Source organism: Centroberyx affinis, unplaced genomic scaffold, assembly GCF_046629955.1.
Source record: "Centroberyx affinis isolate AG114_WGS23_722 - 3 ecotype Tasmania unplaced genomic scaffold, CSIRO-AGI_Caff_v1 ptg004311l_1, whole genome shotgun sequence".
Classification (NCBI taxonomy): Eukaryota; Metazoa; Chordata; class Actinopteri; order Beryciformes; family Berycidae; genus Centroberyx; species Centroberyx affinis.
In genome coordinates, this window is record NW_027282023.1 from 70,959 (window position 1) to 91,085 (window position 20,127).

Below are 20,127 nucleotides of genomic sequence, written 5' to 3' on the forward strand. Positions count from 1 at the left end.
ATTCAGAGAGGTGTGGCCGGTTTCACTGGTTCCTTACAGGGAACACTGCATGAAAAAACATCCTGGATATAGTGCAGAGAATTAAAGGATAATTCCACTTTTTTTTTTACGTCCTATTCAGATGGCTCTTTGACCAGAGAGTTAGGGGAGGTGAAAGTGGAATACATGGCTTGGGTCTCTGGTCGCCTGAACAGCTGCAAATTTCAACTAATGCTGTAAGGATGCACTGATATATCTCTAGCTTCCTAATTTAGCATAAATCAAATTATTGTTGACTGAAAATGATGTTGAGATGGACTTTGAAACATGTTGCAGCTGTGACCAGAGTCAGGAAAAGATGCGCTGATCATTTAATTTAGCAAACTACTGACTTATTCATGATGAAAAAGTTACATTACATTTTGATTCTGGGGTTCAACCTCCCCAGAGGGATTTAAGTCAGGAGGCAAAAGCAACATGTCAGTCTTCAAAGTGGACTGCCATGATGAAGTTAAGCCAGTTTTGTGACAGATCACATTCCCTGACATGTTCTTTGGCTTATAGTGGCTCAAAAGTTTGACTTAGATTCTGCCACTATGGGAATTGAACCCATAATGATGATGAATAAAAAATAAAGTTGTCCTTTAATGAACATGGGAGCTTTATGACCACTGTCAAGACCAGTTGTTTCATCTGTTTCATAGTAATAAACAATGTCTCAACCTGAAACTTTAACAAAAATACAGTTAATTTTGTTTTGAATGTGAGTCACAGATTGACCAGTGACCACCCTTTTACAGCATAAAACTCTTTTCATCCATTAGGAATGGCTCATACTGCGATTTGGAACAACAAAAAACACTGCAATTTTAGAAACTGAGCAGTCCCGCAAAAAAATAACAAAACACACAGCATACTGCTTTCCAATCCAAAATCAAGTTTCTTGCTGTGTCAGTCTCAATCACAGGAGGAAAAACTCCTGGACAGACTCCTGCAAAATCCTGGAGGCGCTGAACACCACCCATGGGTGTCCGCTCAGTTTAGTCCACAGGAGGTGCCGTTCAGATAGGCGTTCATCCAGATCTCCTGTATCACCATCTCCCTACGCTCAATCCTCTCCGCCCGCTCCGCCGCCTCACTCACATATGTCACTTCCTCCCAGCCGTATATCGACTTCCTGTCTGCGGCTGAGATTAAAGAGCTGTCTGTTCCCTCTTCATCATCATCATCATCATCGTCATCATCATCGTCCTCATCGTCCTCCTCCTCCTTTTGGCAGTTGAGGGTCTTACTGGCGGACTTGGCTGTGAGTCTGTGTGAGTCTTTGAGTGGGCGCCCCCTGCAGGTCACTCGCACAGACACAGCCAGCAGTGTGAGCAGCAGGCCAACACACACACTGGAGGTGAACAGCAGCGCCGCCATCTCTGGGTGCTCTGTATAGGAAAGAGGGGGGAGGAGGAGTGATAAAGCACAGACTAGACGTGTGTGTGTGTGTGTGTGTGTGATCGTTAAGCACGTGCATGTGTATAATAACCTTTGATGTAGGCGTAGGTGAGGAGAGAGTTGCTCATCATAGCTCCTGAGTTGTCTGGCAGTCTTGAGCCTTTGGAAGAAGGCTCCTCCACATTTGCAGGAGGAACGCCTGGCAGGAAAATAAGGATTATGATGTGGGTTAATAGGCCAAGGGGAAGTTGTAATTGCATTAGATGGCATGATGATGTTACCTTTTTCTATGTCCAGTTTAGGAGATGAGGGGGAGCTGAATATGTCTGGGTCTGCCTCCTTAAGTAGAGTCTGTGGAACTAGTGGAAAGAAGGAATTACACTCTCAGACCAGAAGGGTGACCAAATCAACTTTGCTCGACTCACACGTCAGTCAGTCTCAGGTCTTGAGGAACAAGTCTCAAGTCAAGTCCCAAGTCCAAATGTAGATTACCAAGTCAAGTCCATGTCATTAACGTCAAGTCTCAAGTCTAAATGTAGAACACCAAGTCAAGTCAAGTCAGAACAAATCAAGAGTCCAGTATCAATTTAATATCTTAAAGAAAACAAAATATCTAGGACTTTTCAGTGCAATATTGTTTTAATAGGATAAAATCTTGGTAAGTGCATCATGAGTTTGATTTCTATCAGTTTCAACTTCAATAAATTCAATAATTCCATACAAATTCAGAAAACAGAGTTTAAATTCAGTCGTCTGGTGAAACAAACCTCTCACAGTAATAATAATAATTTACGCATACACAAGATCTTTTGTCAAGACTTTAGAAACTTTTTCAAGTCATCAAAGTACAAGTCAAAGTCAAGTCCCAAGTCAGCAGAACCCAAGTCAAGTCAAGTCCCGTCCCAAATATTCTTTTCATGCATCAAGTCAAGTCTCAAGCAATTAAAACTGATTAAAATCAAGTCTGACTTGAGTCCAAATCATGTGACTCGAGTCTCCACCTCTGTCTCAGACCGTGAATATTTTCTGTCGCTTTGGTAACTGTCCTACAAGGTTAACTTGTATTGTTCTGCGCATAAATGGAGCCAACAGTATCTGTCAGAAGAATTCTTTCACTGCCAGGCTGAAGTCAAATCTCCGCACTATGATACATGAACAATGTTGCCCGATGACCTCACTGGCATTTGTGCCAATCGCAGGAAGTTTACCAGGATGTCAGCCTCAACTCTCAAAGCTGAGCTCACAGTCTATTTTTCCCCTTGTACTGTTTTCTCTGTGTTGTTGGGTGTGATATGATAAGAACAAGTGATGGCTGAGATCAGCAGATAGGAATCCACAATAGGAAACTATGTGCACTGAAGGGGTTGCTGACACATAATGAGTAAGGAAAAAACAAAAACATATGTGACGTGTCCTGTCCAGAGTATCATGTTAGATCTTTCCTCTTTTGAAACTTATCTCTATTCAATCAGCAGGTTTTTAATTCAGTCTTGTGCATGAGGAAGCAGAGAGACTCCTACCACAAGCATAGAGCACAGTAAGGTACTTCCTGGTTCCTGGGAAGCAGGGGTCCCTGAAGGTCTGGTTGCTGACGGCAACAGCACACCTCTGTTTGCTGTAGCAGGACTTGGAGACTGTGTGTACAGCCTCATGGTTCAAACACTCTGGATGAAGGGGCAGAGAGAAACATGGAGAGCGAGTCAATGAATAAGCTACATTTTCTCTGAGTGTGTGTGTGTGTGTGTGTGTGTGTGTGTGTGTGTGTGTGTGTGTGTAAGTTCAGCTTCAATATTTGAACTATTAATTTAACTACATTTTGCAGGAGTTTGGTGGTAGTTTAATTCCACTGAAGTCATTCTATGTTTTCGGCAACCAACTGCTGATTTTTTTTTCCAGAGCAGAGCAATTACATTTTTGACAGAAAGTAACCTCAGTGCATATGTTGGTTTTCCATATTTCATCTTGATTCAACCTCATTCATTTAGCTTCTAAAGCCTGTAAAAGCCCCTGGCATAATGTGATGAGTTAGGTTTAACTGTTGTGAGTTATTCCACACATGTTGCAATGAATGATTAAAGATGCTATGTTTAGCATTTTTAAACAGCAATATATCATGGTCAAATTGATTGTGATACCTTAGTATAATTACTGTAAACAATAATGAGACCACAAATATCAAGGTCTAGCCTCTATCTCACAGTAGCAGTGTTACTATTGTTCAAAAACACCATTGCCTCCTGATGCAAAGATGACACTTGTCAACCCTTTTTTTCAGAGTAGTTTCGCCGACATTGTGTTCCTGGCTTTATTGTTCCACTTTTAATAGGAAATGTCAGTTCTCAGCATGCGAGAACACTGAAGCGGTAGTCGACTCACCAAACGGGGGTGGTCTTGTCAGGTGTGAGGGGCAAGTGTCCGTCTGGGCCAGACTTCTCCCATAGACAGCTGCATATATGTTCAGCACCCTGGGGGGCTTACAGCGCAGCACCATGGTCTCTCCCTCACACACCACATGTCTTTTGTGTTCAGCTGAGTGAGGAGAAAAAGAGCAGCAAAGGACAAAGAAGAGGCAGTGATGATGACAGTGGGGAAATTGAGGGTTTGGGAATTGGGGGAAGGGGGAAGATTATTGTGTGTAGTTGTGCTTATCCACCAAAAACATGTGAGAGAAAGTGATGTGGAAACAAGCAGAGTGGGGAGGGATGATGAATGTTCAGCAAGGAATTACAAAGCATACACGCACATCCCATGTTCATCTATGTATTAAAAGTAAAAGTCTGGGACAGGTGGGGTTGGATGGACTGAACTCACTGGGTTTACACTTGTAATCCACATGGAGGTACTTGGCTGTCCCGGGACAGGGGTCCTTCCCAAAGAGCAGGTGGTTGACAGGCAGCTGGCAATCTCTATGGCTCTGACACTCCGACAGCAGCTTCTGCACAGCAAGAGCAGCAAGAGGAGTCGGCATTCAACGCACAGGATCTGATGTTGCAATCATCCAAAGTGAGCGTTCATACTGAAGCCCAATGACTGATGTACTAATCCACAAATGTCACCTAATCAGGGTTGTAAAATCTCTGCAAATTAATAATGCTTATATATTCTTCTGAGCAACATAAAACATGGGGAAGTGCTCTTTGCTTCTCCATTGTGATTAATGTAGGATTACTGGCAGTGATGCAGTGGTAAATATAACCATCAGTTGGTGATCATCTTAAGGCAAAAACAACCAATTCCATTATAAACAAAAAACAATCATATATTTAAAAAAAATAAAATAATAATAATTCTTGCTTTTCCCCCCTTAAAAGACACTATCCTCATATAACTTCAGTCTGATTCTACCTACTATGATGTATATTATGAATTTCTGCCATAAAGACTAATATCAGCCTAAAAAAGTTGGGTAAACTCTATTCTGCAAATAAAAAGCTAGGGGTTTCAGTGGGTTTAGCCGCCACTACATCCTGCTTATTGGGTCCCAAAAACAAATATCCAAATAAAGGCTTGAGGTGGTACTCAACTACAAAACCAAAAGACAGATGAGGTGCAAAACTACATGCAACTGAACTAGTGAGAGTGAAACTGCTGTATATCCCCAGACATAAAACGCACCTGTAGAGCAGTAAAGGCTGAACAGCTGTGGTTGTGCGCTCGGAGCGGTGGGTCTGGGTCTGGGTCTGGGTCTGGGTCTGGGTCTGGGTCCGCGCCGCACAGCCGAGCCTCGCCGCTCCCATAGAAGGCCGACTGGATGGAGATGGTGGAGTGGCGTGGGCAGTGGAGACGCAGAGGCTGTCCATCACAAGCTTCAGCAGAGTGTCTGGTGATGATTCTGGACAGGTAGTCTGGCACAGGAAAAACATTGGTTATTTCCACATGAAAACGCACAGTTTCACTTAACTGACAATGAGCACAATATCAAAATGTATAAGGATGATTATTCACATCAGAGATTTCCCCACTGTGCTTATCACTCCACCAGGGTTGAGGTCAATTAATGAATGAACTAATCAATTCCAATTCAATTGAGGAATTTGAAAAAACCTATAGGACACAGAATTGGAACTGAATTGGAATTTCAGGAAGTTTAAATTAATTCAGTGAAATTTGGAAAAAAAAATCCATGTTTTTTGTTTTGTTTTGTTTTTTTTCTTACCACTGAGATTACACATAGTGTTATATAGTATCAATACTGAATATCATAAACTGTTAAAGAAACCTATCAGGTGGTATTTGATGCACAACATGTAATCATAATACATACATGATGATTGAATGTGTTTGATTTGTTTAACTGTCTTTTATTTGATTCATAATGTTTGATTTATAATGTTTAGCAAGTCAAGACAAAATCTCTTAGAAGTGGAATTTCATGGAATTTAATGGAATTCAACTCTGTTTCCTGTCATTCCAATTCTGTTTCCTTAGAGCTGGGTGACATTCCAATTCCAATTCCAGGAAATGAAATGGAATTTACCATGCTTTCTCAGTTCAATTCATGAATGGGCCCAACCCTGAACCCCACCTAAGAGTAAAGACAGGTGTGCCTTTCTATACTAAATCATAACTAATAACAAAAATCTTCTCAGATGGGGTATGGGACAAATCTGATCTTATCTAATGGGGCTCTAATGTAGATCTGTTTACTTGGAAACGTTTAAGAGCCCATGATCTTTTACACTCATCTTCACCACCCATATCATCATCATCATCATACATCATCATCATCATCATCTTACTGGAGAAGTCAGCCAGTCCATTCATGCGCCTGGTCCACAGCAGTAAGGTCAGGTAGAAGAGGCTGTGGCTCCACTCCAGTCCGTGGGAAGGACGCGTCCAGCTCATGGCTCGCATCCCCTCTCTCTGAGATCATATTAGGGGGGCTCCAAAATCCACTGTGTGGGCTACAAGGCTTCATACAGCTAGAGATAAAACACTGAGTGAAATGCCGCGGGGCCACGCCACGATATAACGCCGCATCATGTAATACACGTTTAAAAGAAGTTACTGAGGAAAAAGTCACCGATTTATCATCTGCCTCCCAAAACAAAACACACCAATACACGAACACACAGTAGAAAAAGCGCCTATCTTTCCTCAGTTCAGTAATAACAGCAGTTACAGCTCCAGTATGCGGCAGCAGAGGAGGCTAGAAATAGAAGCTGCGCAACAAGTTGTTCAAAACTGACAGACGAGGAGATACAATCCGCCGCGTGCTGAGACTCCCGATCCAACTTTTCCACTGTTTCAGACCGCTGATTTGTGAATGGATACATGTGGAAACTGAAAGCGACTTACAGTAACAGCTGAGTGGGAATTATGGTGTGGGCGTGGCAGATCAAACTATTTTAAAGGAAAGAGGGTCGACACTGAATGGAATGAGGCACCGGCCAAGTCTTTTTCCCACGGGACACATGTTTACTTTTTGGATTATCCCCAACATGCTTTCTTTCCTCCTTCCTTCCTTCCTTTCTTTCTTTCAATCATTCTTTCTTTCTTTCTTTCTTTAGGCCTATTTCTTCCTTCCTTTCTTTCTTTCTTTCTTTAGGCCTATTTCTTTCTTTCTTTCTCTCTTTCTTTCTTTCTTTCTTTCTTTAGGCCTATTTCTTTCTTTCTTTCTTTCTTTCTTTCTTTCTTTCTTTCTTTCTTTCTTTCTTTCTTTCTTCTTACTATAAACTCACTACTGAATGCCACAAACACTATAAGCCCCAGCTGGAATATTGTAAAAACCTTATTGTGATTTTTTTTTTGTTAGGGTGTCTTTCTTTGAATTTTATTTTTCTTTGCTTGGTGTAATCTAACTCCATACTCCACACCATACTCAGTTGCCTTACTGTATAGACTTTGTCTAAGTTTAGTATTCAGCTCCTGTCCCAGGGAGAGTTAATAATGTAGAGTCAACATAAGAGCATCTGTGTGCCTCTTAAAGGAGACTTCAGACTATAGTGACAAGTCAGTGATGGTTTTTTTTCTTTTTACATTTACAGAGATACAATTTCAAAGGTGTGATATTTCCAAGGTTCATGTTTTCTTCCTATATTTTTCCCCCTCATCCTGTGTTGATGCCTTAATCAAAGCGCTTCAAAAGCCGTTGAATGAAGAAGGGGCCTATATATCTGGTGAATTGTTCTCCAGTCCGCATCCATGACTCCACTCCATGGTAACCAGTCAATCTAGATGTCAGACTACAGGACAGAGCTACAACAGTCAAACTGACAGAGAGGTCAATCCCCATGCTCTGATCCACTGGGGAGACTGGCAGGGGGAGGAGCTGAAGAGCGATATTTTGCATACAAACTGGAAGACAGGCCCCCTAGTTGGTTTCATTCTCTGCACTTTAGCTGGAGGCGCCCAGGGAGCGGCTCCAAAACCCCTTTCATCTGCTGTGATCCCTCCAAAGCCTGTGGAATTTTGTTGTCAAACTGCAGGAGAACGAAACAATATTTCTGACACAAAGTGGCCTGCACGCTGCTTTGAAGACAAGATGAAGGTTAAAAGTAAAATATTATTTCAGTAAATGTATTCATAGCATCATAAATTCATGATGTCAGCTGTTGGGGGAAAGAGTGCTGAAATATTTGGTTGAAGGGAAAACAGTTGTTTGTTGTTTGTTTCTTAGGTAAAATTATTGCTCATTAGAAATTACTTGATGTAATATTATGCAAGATTTTGTGAAAAAGATTGTCCTTCACAAATTAATGGATTTAACCATATTTCCCCTTAATTATCAGTCCAAGGCACTAGGACAGTCAGGGCTACTTTTGGCTTATGCCAGCAAAGCTACTACTAATTAATGAGGTAAAGGCCTTGACCTTTAGTGAGAAAGGCAGGAATGACCCACTAAAAGGCTACTGTTGTTGTACGCACCACCCTTATTTCTAAAAATAACATGTAATCAAGAAAACACAAACAAAATCCACAAATAAAAGTAAAGGCTTACGTGATTTGGTACCAGAAGCTGAGATAAGGACATGAAACAAGTTCTCTGTTTACTACACTGTGCTTCACAAATGGTGGGGAAGTTACTTCTAAAAAAAAGTAATGGATTCCTCCAAAGCTGTCAGAAGAAACTGTGAAAATAATGTATCAATTCTAAAACATAATGCAGTATATTACTTATTTATTCTGAGATATTTACAACACTTGAAGTTACTCAGATGATGCTGCCTCTCTCTGTGTGTTTATAGGGGGGTAATTAATATGCATTTGGTAGATAAAGTTGATCAAAGGAAAATAATCACAAAGCATGTTGTTAAAGCAACTGTTGTTGGAATTGGGCAGTGAAAGCAACCCTTCAATTAAGATAGCATAGATGGTGTCAGTGGCTGTTTCCAGAAAATAAAGACAAAACATTTGATTAGAGTTAATGATGCTTTATTATAAACAGGAAGTAGAAAAAACAAACCAAACAAGTTCAAACAAAGGAAGCAAAGATCATGTTTTAAATGTTTAATGAATGGTAATAAGGCGGCAATGGTATGACGTTAAGCCAGACTGTATTGGCATGTGTAATTATAAGACAATTTCCTCATAGACTAGCGTGAATTGCTCTTCTGGTGCATAATTATCTCACAGCAAAATCCACTGGCATGAAAATAAAAATGCAGTGACATACTTTAGATCTACGTAAACTTGGAAAATGATTGCACTGTATAACAATAGAGCAACGACTGAATATTGTGTGTATGTGTGTCCTAATATGTTAATTAGGAACTGATTGCTTACAACTGTTTGGTTCTTCTCAGGCTGAGCTTGATATCTCTTCAACAAGATAAACAAATTAAAGTCTTGTTTGGTTTGTCAAATGGAAAAACACTGTACCATCTTTCATAATTGCTTTTCTTATTCCACTCTTTCTGCACACTGCTGTAGCTGGCCATATCTACACTACAGGTGGATAGTAGGGAGGTGCAAAAGTCAATTTTTTCATTGTTGACTTGTTGGTAGGTTGTCTGAACAACTAATCGACTGGTCTGTGTATACAAAATGCCAAAAATTCAATATAAGCTTATTTGTCAGTAGGCAAAATAACTTCAAAAACTAACTATTAACTAATGTTAACCCTAAAAACAAGCATGAACTGTGCAGTTTGACTAATGAAAATGTATGTCATACAATTAGTCAATTAAAAAAACTTGTGACACACATCCTCACAAACAACCTCTCTGACTTGGTGCATGTTGTTTCTCTCCAATGATGCATCATTAATCATTAAATTACTATCTGATCAGCTTGACTCCTGTTTGTTCCTGTGCTCTGGTATCAATATCAGCATACAACAGTTGACTGTTTTGGCACATCCCTAACAATAGGGTACTTCATGTGATATCCCTAGTTACCTGAACATGCAGTAGTATGAATATGGACATGCTTGGTGGTCTGGAGGTTGCGTGTACCTTCCCTTATGAAATCGCGTCAGAAGGACACCCAACTGTCTGCTGAGCTCTCTCATGTGTGGCAGTGTGTATTCTGTTCAAGGGCAGGAGACTGCAGGGCCTTGAGCACGTGATAAACAACCATGATATACACTCGCTGCAGGGAGAGTGAAGGTGAAAAGGACTGAGGGGGGAGCGTTCATGATGGAGCAGGGGTGGAAGGAGGATTGGTTTATTTACCTGGGACAAAAACATAAATCCTAGCTTGCACTGCTATGCTTATTCAATGTTCAGTGGAGGTAGAGACAAAGTCAGAGATGATCTACATTAGTTGGTCATAAATGTGGTCAGAGAACTTCTGCATTAAGATGCAACAGGGAAGAATATCAGAGGAAAGTGTAATAGAGTTTTGACAAGGGACGAGCTTTGGGTTTAGTGTGAAAGATTGAAATTCAAAGTGAGCAATTATGACGGTCTAAGCTGCATCTCTCCAACACACGTGATGATCGACCTGCTCCCTCCAGCCAAAGACACTCTGCTTCTTCATCTCTGTCTCCGTTGCCAATTGTTCACCAAAGTACATATTACACCACTTCTGTGTATGCAGCGGTTAGTTTGAGCATTTTTGGTAAGGAATGCGCGGTAAGGAAATATTAATCACTTTATTATTCTTTAAGCCTAAAATATTTACAGATCAAAACTCCAGAGAATGTATCATTTAAAAAAAAAAAATCTTCACTTCTGTGTGAAATCCACATTCATCTCAAGTTGGGAGTCAATTGCAGCCTGAAAGTGAGGAAAGAATATAGCATTAAAATAAACATTTTAACTGTATGCAGCCGCATCTCATCCATCACTGAATCACCTTTACACACACTCACCAATTCTCTTTTTGCCTCTTCTATTTTCACTTGAGCAAGAGATGGATTCTGTTGTAGAAAGGGGGGAGAAACACATTTTAAGGCAAAATATTGAATGTTTTCAAGCATCTCAAGTTGATTTAATGGGTGGTCGGTTTAATTTAAATCATATTCGCTGACATAATCTAGCAGACAAAAATGATGATGACATAAGATGATGAAACAAGATGATGAAACACTTTGCCTACTTCCAACAAGTTTTTAACTATTAGTTCAAATAAACTAAAAACAATAATAAAATATAAATAACTCATTATTAGCTGGTATGTTAAAATAACTTTTGGGAAGTATATAAAATACAACAGTTGCGCTGTATGTGTGTGTGTGTGTGTGTGTGTGTGTGTGTGTGTGTGTGTGTGTGTGTGTGTGTGTGTGTTTAGATGTTCAGGTCAGCAGCCTGATATCTTCATTTAAACTGGGTGGTTCAGCACATGACTTTCAATTTTTGAATTTTTAGAAGTCTATCCTATTAATCACAATCTGCAAAACTCCTTTCACAACTCTGCATAATTTTCATGTTGAAAGCACTTTTGGTTAGTGGTCAGTGAGACAGACTTGAACCTGAAGTAGCCCTTTAGGTGTACAAGAACAAAACTGTAAAGGCAATATAGGTATGATCAATTTAGTCACAAACTAAAAACAAACATACTGGGCTCAAGTCCAAGTAAGGTTCCAGTTTCTTTGTCAAGGGAATTATTTCCTGCTTCAGCGCGATTACTTCCTGCAGACGACACACACACAGAGGAAAATAAGATCATACATTTCAAACCCGAAAACAGCAAGTGTTACATTTTCTTTCTTTTCTTTCATCTCCCTTGGTACTCGGTACTGTATTAGATCTGAACACCTGAAGTTACCTGAGAGAGCTGCACAACAGCCTGGTGGGAGAGAGTCTTGTCCATGTTCCTGGATACAAGCTGATCCTGCAGGATGGATAGAACAGAATAAAACAGTAAAACTACAAACTTTAGTCAGCAGCTCTGGTCAAAAATACAATCAGTAACTTGACAGGGTAATGAAATGAGACACAGGGTAAATGATATATTTAAATGCATCTGGTAAATAAGTTGCTGCGTAAACATATGTCTGAATGCCACAGCCTCTCCTTGGGAACTGCAGTGTACAGACTTAAGATATGTAATAACTGCCATTACTGTGCTAATCTGCCCTGAAGACACAAAGGTACGAAACATTAGACAAACAAACCTCTGCCTTCTTCCTCCTGTAACTGAGCTCTTTAGACTTTGCTGTTACAAAATCCATATTGAGGAGTCTCTCCTCCGCTTTAGCGCTCTCCACCTCCTGAGCTTTCACAGTTTTGTTAATGTCCCTGGAATTAAGGAAAATGAACACACGTTACATTTCATATATATTGCATTGAATGAATGAATTTCTGAAAATCTTTGGATTGACTTTTTGTACAAGTGTAGACATAGAGTATGTGACAGGACTGTGTGCTTGCTTGTGCTGTAAATTCAGTCACATCAACATGCCACTATCATCCTCCACACCCGTTTTCTTACTCTTGTAGGTTCTTTCGTAGGACCAGAGTGGCACCAAGTCTCTTCCTGAGGGCCTTCAGCTCCCTGTCAAGTCTCCTGTCTGACTTCTCTGCTTCCAGAAGTTCATTGGTCAGGTTATTCACTGCTGGAATAAAGCTGCACAAGACAGAACATCCAAATATCAGTGTTGGCACCGCTTTCTGTGGCAGCCAAATGCTAGGAACTTTTCCTGGATGCCACCAGGGAAACTACTGACAACAGAACAGAAAAGGACGGGCACTTGATTGACGGACTACAACAGAGTAGGGATGGGACGATATGTTTATCTCGCAATGTGATTCGATGGGGCTCACGATTCGATAAAACCACGATACAATGTAATAAATAAAAGTTCAATGATAACAAAGTATGACTGTGCAGAATTATGTCTATTTCAAAGCCACAAATCTTTCAAGCAATAGTATTGGCTTGCTAGAATGTAAACAACAAATTAAAAATGACATTACAAAGTGCAACTAATATAATATCGATGGAGAGCTTGTGAAATTGTGATGGACAAGCCGTCTCAAATGTGATTACTACAGCAGAATAAAATAGAGCTAATATCAGGATCCATTTTTCTGCCCCACGATACGTATTGTCACATTTGCATAATGCGCTAATTGAATTTTGATATATCGTCCCATCCCTGCCACAGAGCAATGTCAACGTACCTGCCCAGTGATGTGTCTCTGACTCCCAGCACCATGGCGTTGTCCACTAAAGCAGACAGGTAGTCAGCAGCGGGCTTTGACAAGCTGGCACAGGACAGACCCACTCCTTGTAGAATAACATCCTGGAGATGAGCACCTAGACAGCAGAAACACACTGGATTCTGTCACCTAGATAGACAACACTGTGCATCCTTTTCTTTAAAGCTCTGGTGTGAGTAAATGGACAATACAGTTGTAGCAGCTGCTTTTCCTGGTCCCACTCATCTGGAAGGCAGTTTGATTAGATATCAACTTCTGACTCGTTTCAGGACACTGGTGAAACTGAATTTCTGAACTGAATTTGAATCAGGTGATTCAGTTATGTGAATGGTGGAATAAAGCTTTCAGATAAAAGTGTGTATATTGACTGTGAGTGTCATTTTGAAATAGATTTTCCACTTTTCCCAAGGCTATTTATAAATTTGAAACACATGGATTGGTTTACATAAATGAATACAAATGTATTTTAGCCAAATTTCAAAACCATGACATTAATTTAAAATTGTAACAAACAAATTCACTTTTGATAACAATTCAATCATGGATCATGAAAACTTCAGTTTAACAAATTTTAAATTGAATTTCAGGTGTCACACATGTGAAACCATAGGGGAGCAGTAATCTGGTATGACTTCCCTTTATGTCATAGGGGAGGCCATTAAGTGTCGTATACATTGAGCTAATTCTGCTTCTATTACTACACCATTGTAAGTCAAATACAGTTGAACTGTTTTTTATGCTTGCTACCAGGCTGTCCGAGTTTCTTACCATCAGCCTGATACTCAGCGGCTTTCTGTTTGAGGTCGTCTATAAGAAGAGCCGTGTCACTGCATCTCACTTCACTGGACTCTGCAAGCTGGTAAAGTATGTCCACTGTCCTTGTGTTTACTTCAAACTGAGGGACAGTCTGGTCTCCAAACACCGAGCTGAGCCACTTGTTCACCTGAGAAGCGACAGACACTCGACGATCAACCGAGACTCGATGATAAACAATCAATTACAGAGATGGAAATGTTAGTTATAGACTGTACATTACCCTCTTAATCTTTTCACACATGGCGACGGCGAAAGGCAGGGAAAAACTTAAACAACTACTTCAAATGCTTAAGTGGTTCAGCAGCCGCAAAGAAAAGTAATAAGCTAACTTTATAAGCAGTTTTCGCGTTCTGGGTTCGCGCCCCACAAGTTATTCAAATAACTTCCTGGTTACCAGCCAATGAGAACCCCAAGATCTCTGAGAACGTGGAACAAAACTTTTTCCAGATAAAGAACAGGTACAAAATCTGTAATGAAGGGAAGAACATAAAGGCGTGCTGGTAAATATTACCAAATACAAAACGAAAAAGACAACAAAGATTGTTGAAATGAAGTTTATCCGGTTCACGTTTCCTTTCGGCTCTCCTCTTCAAAGATGTTGAGCTTTTGTCAAAATAGTTCACGTCCTGCTTCACATATGGAAACGCTTGTCCGCTTGACTGTAACAGCGTGCGTAGGGGCGGAGAATAATCTCGCACATGCCTACAAGTGTCTAAAATCTGAATATGAATCAATTGTCAACTAGTTGGCTAGCTAGCCAATGCACCTGTGGCTAAATTGGACATCAGACATCAACATATCGCACCAGATTTAAGCGAAGACGGAAGTAGACAGGAGTGAAACCTCTCGCTTCGGCTTGATACTCTCTGATCTTTTCCTCTCTGACACCACCAACCCGCGTAACTTCAAAACAACGTCGCTAATCTACAGAGAGAGAGAGCCGAGCAGAAATGGCGTCGAGAAGAGGGAACTCAATGGCGGCGATGGCAAAACACCGACAGAAAACTGAAGATACGAGCTTCGACGACTCCACCAGAGACTTAACCGCCGTCGAAGACTTCTCTCACCAAGGAGACGACGACGAAGACGGCGATGGACCCGTTGTCTTCATCTGCGGGAAATGCAAGTTGCCCGTCGGGGACTCTCTGTCCTGGGCTGGCAGTGAAGACGGTCAAAATCAAATACATTTGAAACGTGAGTCTAGTCTGCAGTTTAGCGGTATAGTAGACATGTTATACGTGTGTGTTCTCAAATATCTTACATCCCCTCTGTTTGTACATAAATAGTTGTTGACAAATAAAGGTACAACACACTCAAAACAGTGTAGAAAGCTGAAGCATAGCGCATGCATCCTCTCATGTTGACATCTTCAGTGTACTATGCTAAGCTTGATTTAAAAAAAAATGACTATTTATGTTTCACTTTTAAGAATGTAGGCCTATCATTTGTTTGCATATCTATTTAGCCCGTTCATTTATTCTTGTTTATGTCACTTAACATTGGAAGCTGAGTAGCTACTTTAAAATGTCTGACATGTTATTGGTGTTTTGATCCTAGGTGTCACTGACAACGTTTTGGTTGGAAAGGAAAGTCACCTATATGAACCAACCAAAAGATCTCGCTGGTAAGCACAAACCTAACCTATGAGTTTTCCATTCATTAAATCAAACTCACTGTTTAACTCGAGGCTAAACTTTTCTTTCCTCTCTGTGCTTTTCCTCCTGCAGTCTGATTGTGGATCTTAGCTGTCGAGGCTGCCACTCTTCGCTTGGCATGGTTTACGTTTCCACACCCAAGAACCTGGACTATAAAAGATTTACCTTCTGTTTCAACGTAGCAGACATTGACAGGTAAGTTGAGACCATGGACAATGACATTTTCTTTTTAAATAATAGGAACCTGTGGTCTTTGTCACATTTACAAGTCAAGAAACACTCACTGATTTACATTCATGCAGTGTAATGAACAGCTGCTGTATCGCCGTGCAATACAGAGCCAGTATTTTAATGTTTAGGACTTTACTCTGATGAATCTCTAAGTCAAGTTTATTTATATAGCCCTTCATCACAAAAGCATGTCTCAAAGGACTTTACAGAGAACAATCAATCACAAAACACAATGATGCAATACAGTATGCGACAAAATACAACACAGTGAAACAAAACAAAGCACAGGACACAAAATTGCATGCTGAAGGAAGGTTTTGGGGCTAAAATATAACTACACTACCAGTGGAAAGTTTGGATACGTGCATTTGTCTTTATTTTTTTATTTTTTTTTCCATATTTTAAAATAACAGCAAAGACATTAAAACTGAAATAACACAAATGGAATTATGCAGTGACCAAAAAAGTGTTAAACAAATCAAAACTATCTTATATTTTAGATTCTTTAAGGGAGCTTGAGGGAAAGGCAAAGGCTTTGGAAAGAAATTCATGCATAGACATCAACTTTTGTCTATTTCTATATGTCTATATAAATTTGTCTAAAAAACACATTTCAAGCATTTAAGCATAAGCCTTTAGATCAAAATGGCTTTAAGATAATGAAAAACATGGTACATTCAATCAGGTGTGTCCAAACCTATGACTGGTAGTGTATATATACGAGTACAAATTACTAACAAGATTTTTTTAGGATTTTCAAAAGACTTAATTTAGGAACTTATTTCTTCCTTCTCTGAGACATTTATGCATTTATGATTCAGGCCTGCGGCTTCAAGAGTCTTTGGCCGCAATTACACAAGTTGCCATTCAACTACTATGCAGCGAATTGCCAAGAAATGAATCTTTGTCTGTAGCAGCCTAATATTATAATGTCTCTCTTTTAGTTATGTGCTGGGCTCTGCAAACCAGATGGTGGCAGCAGAGGGCCCAAAAGAGCAGCCGGTTACACTGGAGTACAGAGGCATTGTTGAACAACAACTGACTGAGGTAAACTGCTGCTCACACAGTTCTTTGTCTTTCCTATCTGCAGTTTATCTTGCCATGACTTGAGATGTTTTCAATTTCATCCCACCACCAGAATCTCTACCCCAAGGTTCACACTGCACTGTGTGTGGACATGACACATGCCTATCCACACAGCTTTAAACCTGATGATAATGTAGTCCAAAACGCAGCTGAAGTATAGTCCTATTTCACTGCTGATGTGTGAAAGGGGTGAAAAGACAAGAGACCTGACCCACGCATTGCCAGTTGCCACAGAAGTCACATTTCTTTGTGTTGCATTGTCTTGTTGCTGGTGCTTGCACATTCCTCCAGGACACCTCTCTCATTGAGAATCAATGCACTGGTTGTACTGGATAACTGATGACATCAGCTGGGTTGTGGGAGGCCCTTAGTGCTGTGGCAGACTCTTATATGAGACAATAGCTGGCAATGGTCTCCTCTCTTCATGTTCAACCCCTCAAAAATGTTAAAAAGCAGCTTGGATTAGACTAGATATCCAAGAATATTATTTTTTTTAGGATCCAATATTACATATTCATCAAGAACCAATTAGCGAGCTTTTCCACTAATAGTCTATTTCAACTCTTAATTACATTCTTATCTATATCTATTTATTACTATATTTTGAAAATCCACAGGCTATTGGAATTTATGACTGAAATAGTATAGCCTAGTGATTCCCCAAGTTATTCCAGTTCATCCTTTGTTTATCAATATAAGAAAATACCCGCAACACTATAGGTTGGCCAGTAGGTGGTGATAGTGCCTTCCACTCTCTTGCACAATGGATCTGATGGGGGGCATGTTGAGGAATCTTTGTTAGAGGAAAAACATGTTTTGATCATGAGGGCTGTCGGTTTATGACTGTAGCAGGTTAAATGTGACAGTATGGCATGTTTGTTTTTTCTGGCTTGGCCCAAGTCTCTGACTCACTCTCTACCATAATGTTGCTGTTGTCGGTTTGGTGACAAATGATCCACTGCTTCTGAGATATTATCTATGCACATTATATCACAAACAGGTTTTGCTGCTTGTAAGAAAAGAACAAAAAACATTACAAATGAGTATTGTAATATTAGATATGTTGTCCTGTCCGTCCGTGTTGCCTAAATGTCTGAGTGTGTGTGTGTGTGTGTGTGTGTGTGTGTCCGCAAGATACCTAGGTATAGTCATTGTTCTGTCTGCGCCTTGGATCGCTTCCATATACAATTTTCTTTGCTGTTTTTTGTTCTGTTCCATCTTTATGTCCCATCAAACAAATATGTTTGGAACTAAATTAACTCTCCTTGTCTCTAGTACATCTCACACAATGAAGCCCATGTCATTGCCATATTAATAAAGCTACGCCATGTGCTGCTCAAACAAAGGGGTGCTTTAATTCACTGTATGATTAAATGAATGGGCTTAGCCCATATTTTGTTTGATTAATATGTAGGCTACAACTTAAATCATCGACTGTGTTTAGTCATTGTGAGAGGCTGTAGATTAATCTGACTAAGGTTACACACTGATTGTATTAATTTTAGGTGGTTTTATAGCCACCACTTCATCACTGCCCAGTGGCACATCCTAATGAGATTACAAAGGCCTTTGACTGGATCAGGAAATGAAATCAGTGCTTTCAATCATCACATGCGGCCGTCTGTATGCATGAGCCATTAGGCCTGTTCATTGATGCTGTACTGTCATTACTGTCCATCAGCAGTGTTTTTGAATATGGGCCCAAAGCCATTTTGCCGGCTCTCAATGGTTGAACTTACGCTCCAGTGAATCACTTTATCACTTTATTATCTTTCAGCAGAATCTTAAGTAACACTACCTTTTTAAATTCTTGCTTAAGAGCAACTCTTCAGTGTTTTTGTAACTAGCCTTTGTTTGTCTGCAGCTGCATCCGGCGATGGAGCCCATCAGCCGTGCCGCCATAGTTAATGTATTCTGTCTGTCTGTCTCACACAGACACTTGTTTGGGTTTTCCACCTTGTACACTTAATGACCTGTCTCTTCTGCCCCTCCCTCTCTCCCCCCGCTCTTACCCATCCCTCCCTGACCACTACCCCTCTGGGTTTCGTCATCCTGCCCCGCTCTCCCCCCTCTTCCAATTCTCTCTTCTCCTCCCCTCTTTCTTCCTCTCTACCTCCTGCTGCTCGCCTCATTTCCCACCTGTCCGCTTTCTCCTTCATTCCTTCACTGTTCTGACTCCGTCCTATTCCCCTCATTGTTTGCTTCTTTTGCTTCACTTCTGCCCCTCAAATCCCCCCCACCTGACCTCCACCCTCCCAGATGAAAACGCTGGCAGTGTCGATGGCACAAAGGCTGGAGGAGATCGAGGCTGGCCTGCAGGAGGGATGTGATGAGTCTTGACCGTGATGGACTTCAATTTGTCTGGGTGCGTGATTTGTCCGAGAGAGAGAGGTGGGGGGTGGGGCTCAACACCCGCTACCCCCACCCCTCTCCTTTACCTTAATGTTACCACCTCTAACACACAACATTCCCTCGCCCTGGTCTCACCTTGCCCACAAATGTGCGCACACGCTCAGACACAGACACACACCCAAATCCACACACAGCGGCTTCCACTCCACTTTGTCCAGATTACCGATGGTGAAACAAAGACTGCCGGTGCTTGTAATCAATCATGTTGTCACTTCGGCTCCTGCGGTTTATGGCAATACCTCTCCTTTATGTCTGGGCGCAGTGTGAATGTAGGCTATGAGCGGAATTTTTATTTGTGTAGGTTTCCATCAGGCTGCTGCACAGTCAGCACACTGCCGTATTGATCTGGCCGCATAAAGCTGCACACTTTTTTCTTTGTTCATTTCCTCAAGCATGCAGCCTTGAAGCAAGACAGGAATGTTGGCTCTTCTCCTTGTACATTTTTGGCAAATACTGAATAGCATTTGTGGCTATTACATTGTCTAGTAATTACTCTGTTTGTTTCTGTGTTATTGTTTTTGGAAGTGGTACATTCTTGACTTACACATAGTGGAAGGATGGTTTTCCAAGTATCGTTGCATAATAGATGATTCTATCCTAGGTTCAAAAGAGGAAGAAATGCTTTAAATATTTTTTTGTATTCAAAAAAATCTAATTTTGTCATTTATATATAATGGAATAAAACAAAACAACTCTAAGCTATCAAGATAATCTTTTTAAATGTTTCTTGTCTGCTCAGATTGTTAGGGATCAGTGGTTCATCCTGCTTTGCCTCTTTTCTCTCATTAAAAGTATCTCCTGGATTTAAGACTTAAACCGCAAGTTTTGGGACTTTGAGATTCAGGGTGGGGGGGTGTGGGGGTGTGTGTGTGCTGATGTACTGATGTACTGAGAGGATTGTGTTTGTTTACCAACTGACCTCTAATGTGCCTAGCAACACTTTCTACCAAGGCGGG

General features: G+C 40.6%; 3 protein-coding genes across 3 annotated transcripts; 1 reads left to right on the forward strand and 2 right to left on the reverse strand.

Moving 5' to 3' along the window:
- Positions 1-341: 341 nt before the first annotated feature.
- Positions 342-6,615, reverse strand: eva1c (eva-1 homolog C (C. elegans)). The gene is made up of 8 exons (XM_071543396.1): positions 6,162-6,615; positions 5,038-5,267; positions 4,234-4,357; positions 3,799-3,951; positions 2,943-3,086; positions 1,704-1,781; positions 1,514-1,621; positions 342-1,412 (listed from the first exon to the last, which is right to left on the reverse strand). The coding sequence occupies exons 1-8, from the start codon at positions 6,274-6,276 to the stop codon at positions 1,015-1,017; spliced, it is 1,350 nt and encodes a 449-aa protein (XP_071399497.1). The 5' UTR covers positions 6,277-6,615; the 3' UTR covers positions 342-1,014.
- Positions 6,616-10,445: 3,830 nt separating this feature from the next.
- Positions 10,446-14,292, reverse strand: haus1 (HAUS augmin-like complex, subunit 1). Its single transcript, XM_071543402.1, has 9 exons — positions 14,008-14,292; positions 13,740-13,914; positions 12,933-13,068; positions 12,241-12,375; positions 11,924-12,047; positions 11,575-11,640; positions 11,367-11,438; positions 10,679-10,726; positions 10,446-10,583 (listed from the first exon to the last, which is right to left on the reverse strand). The coding sequence occupies exons 1-9, from the start codon at positions 14,026-14,028 to the stop codon at positions 10,533-10,535; spliced, it is 828 nt and encodes a 275-aa protein (XP_071399503.1). The 5' UTR covers positions 14,029-14,292; the 3' UTR covers positions 10,446-10,532.
- A 448-nt stretch (positions 14,293-14,740) lies between these two features.
- mis18a (MIS18 kinetochore protein A) lies at positions 14,741-19,908 on the forward strand. The gene is made up of 5 exons (XM_071543403.1): positions 14,741-14,981; positions 15,345-15,411; positions 15,515-15,637; positions 16,618-16,720; positions 19,019-19,908. The coding sequence occupies exons 1-5, from the start codon at positions 14,762-14,764 to the stop codon at positions 19,097-19,099; spliced, it is 594 nt and encodes a 197-aa protein (XP_071399504.1). The 5' UTR covers positions 14,741-14,761; the 3' UTR covers positions 19,100-19,908.
- The last annotated feature ends 219 nt before the right edge of the window (positions 19,909-20,127 follow it).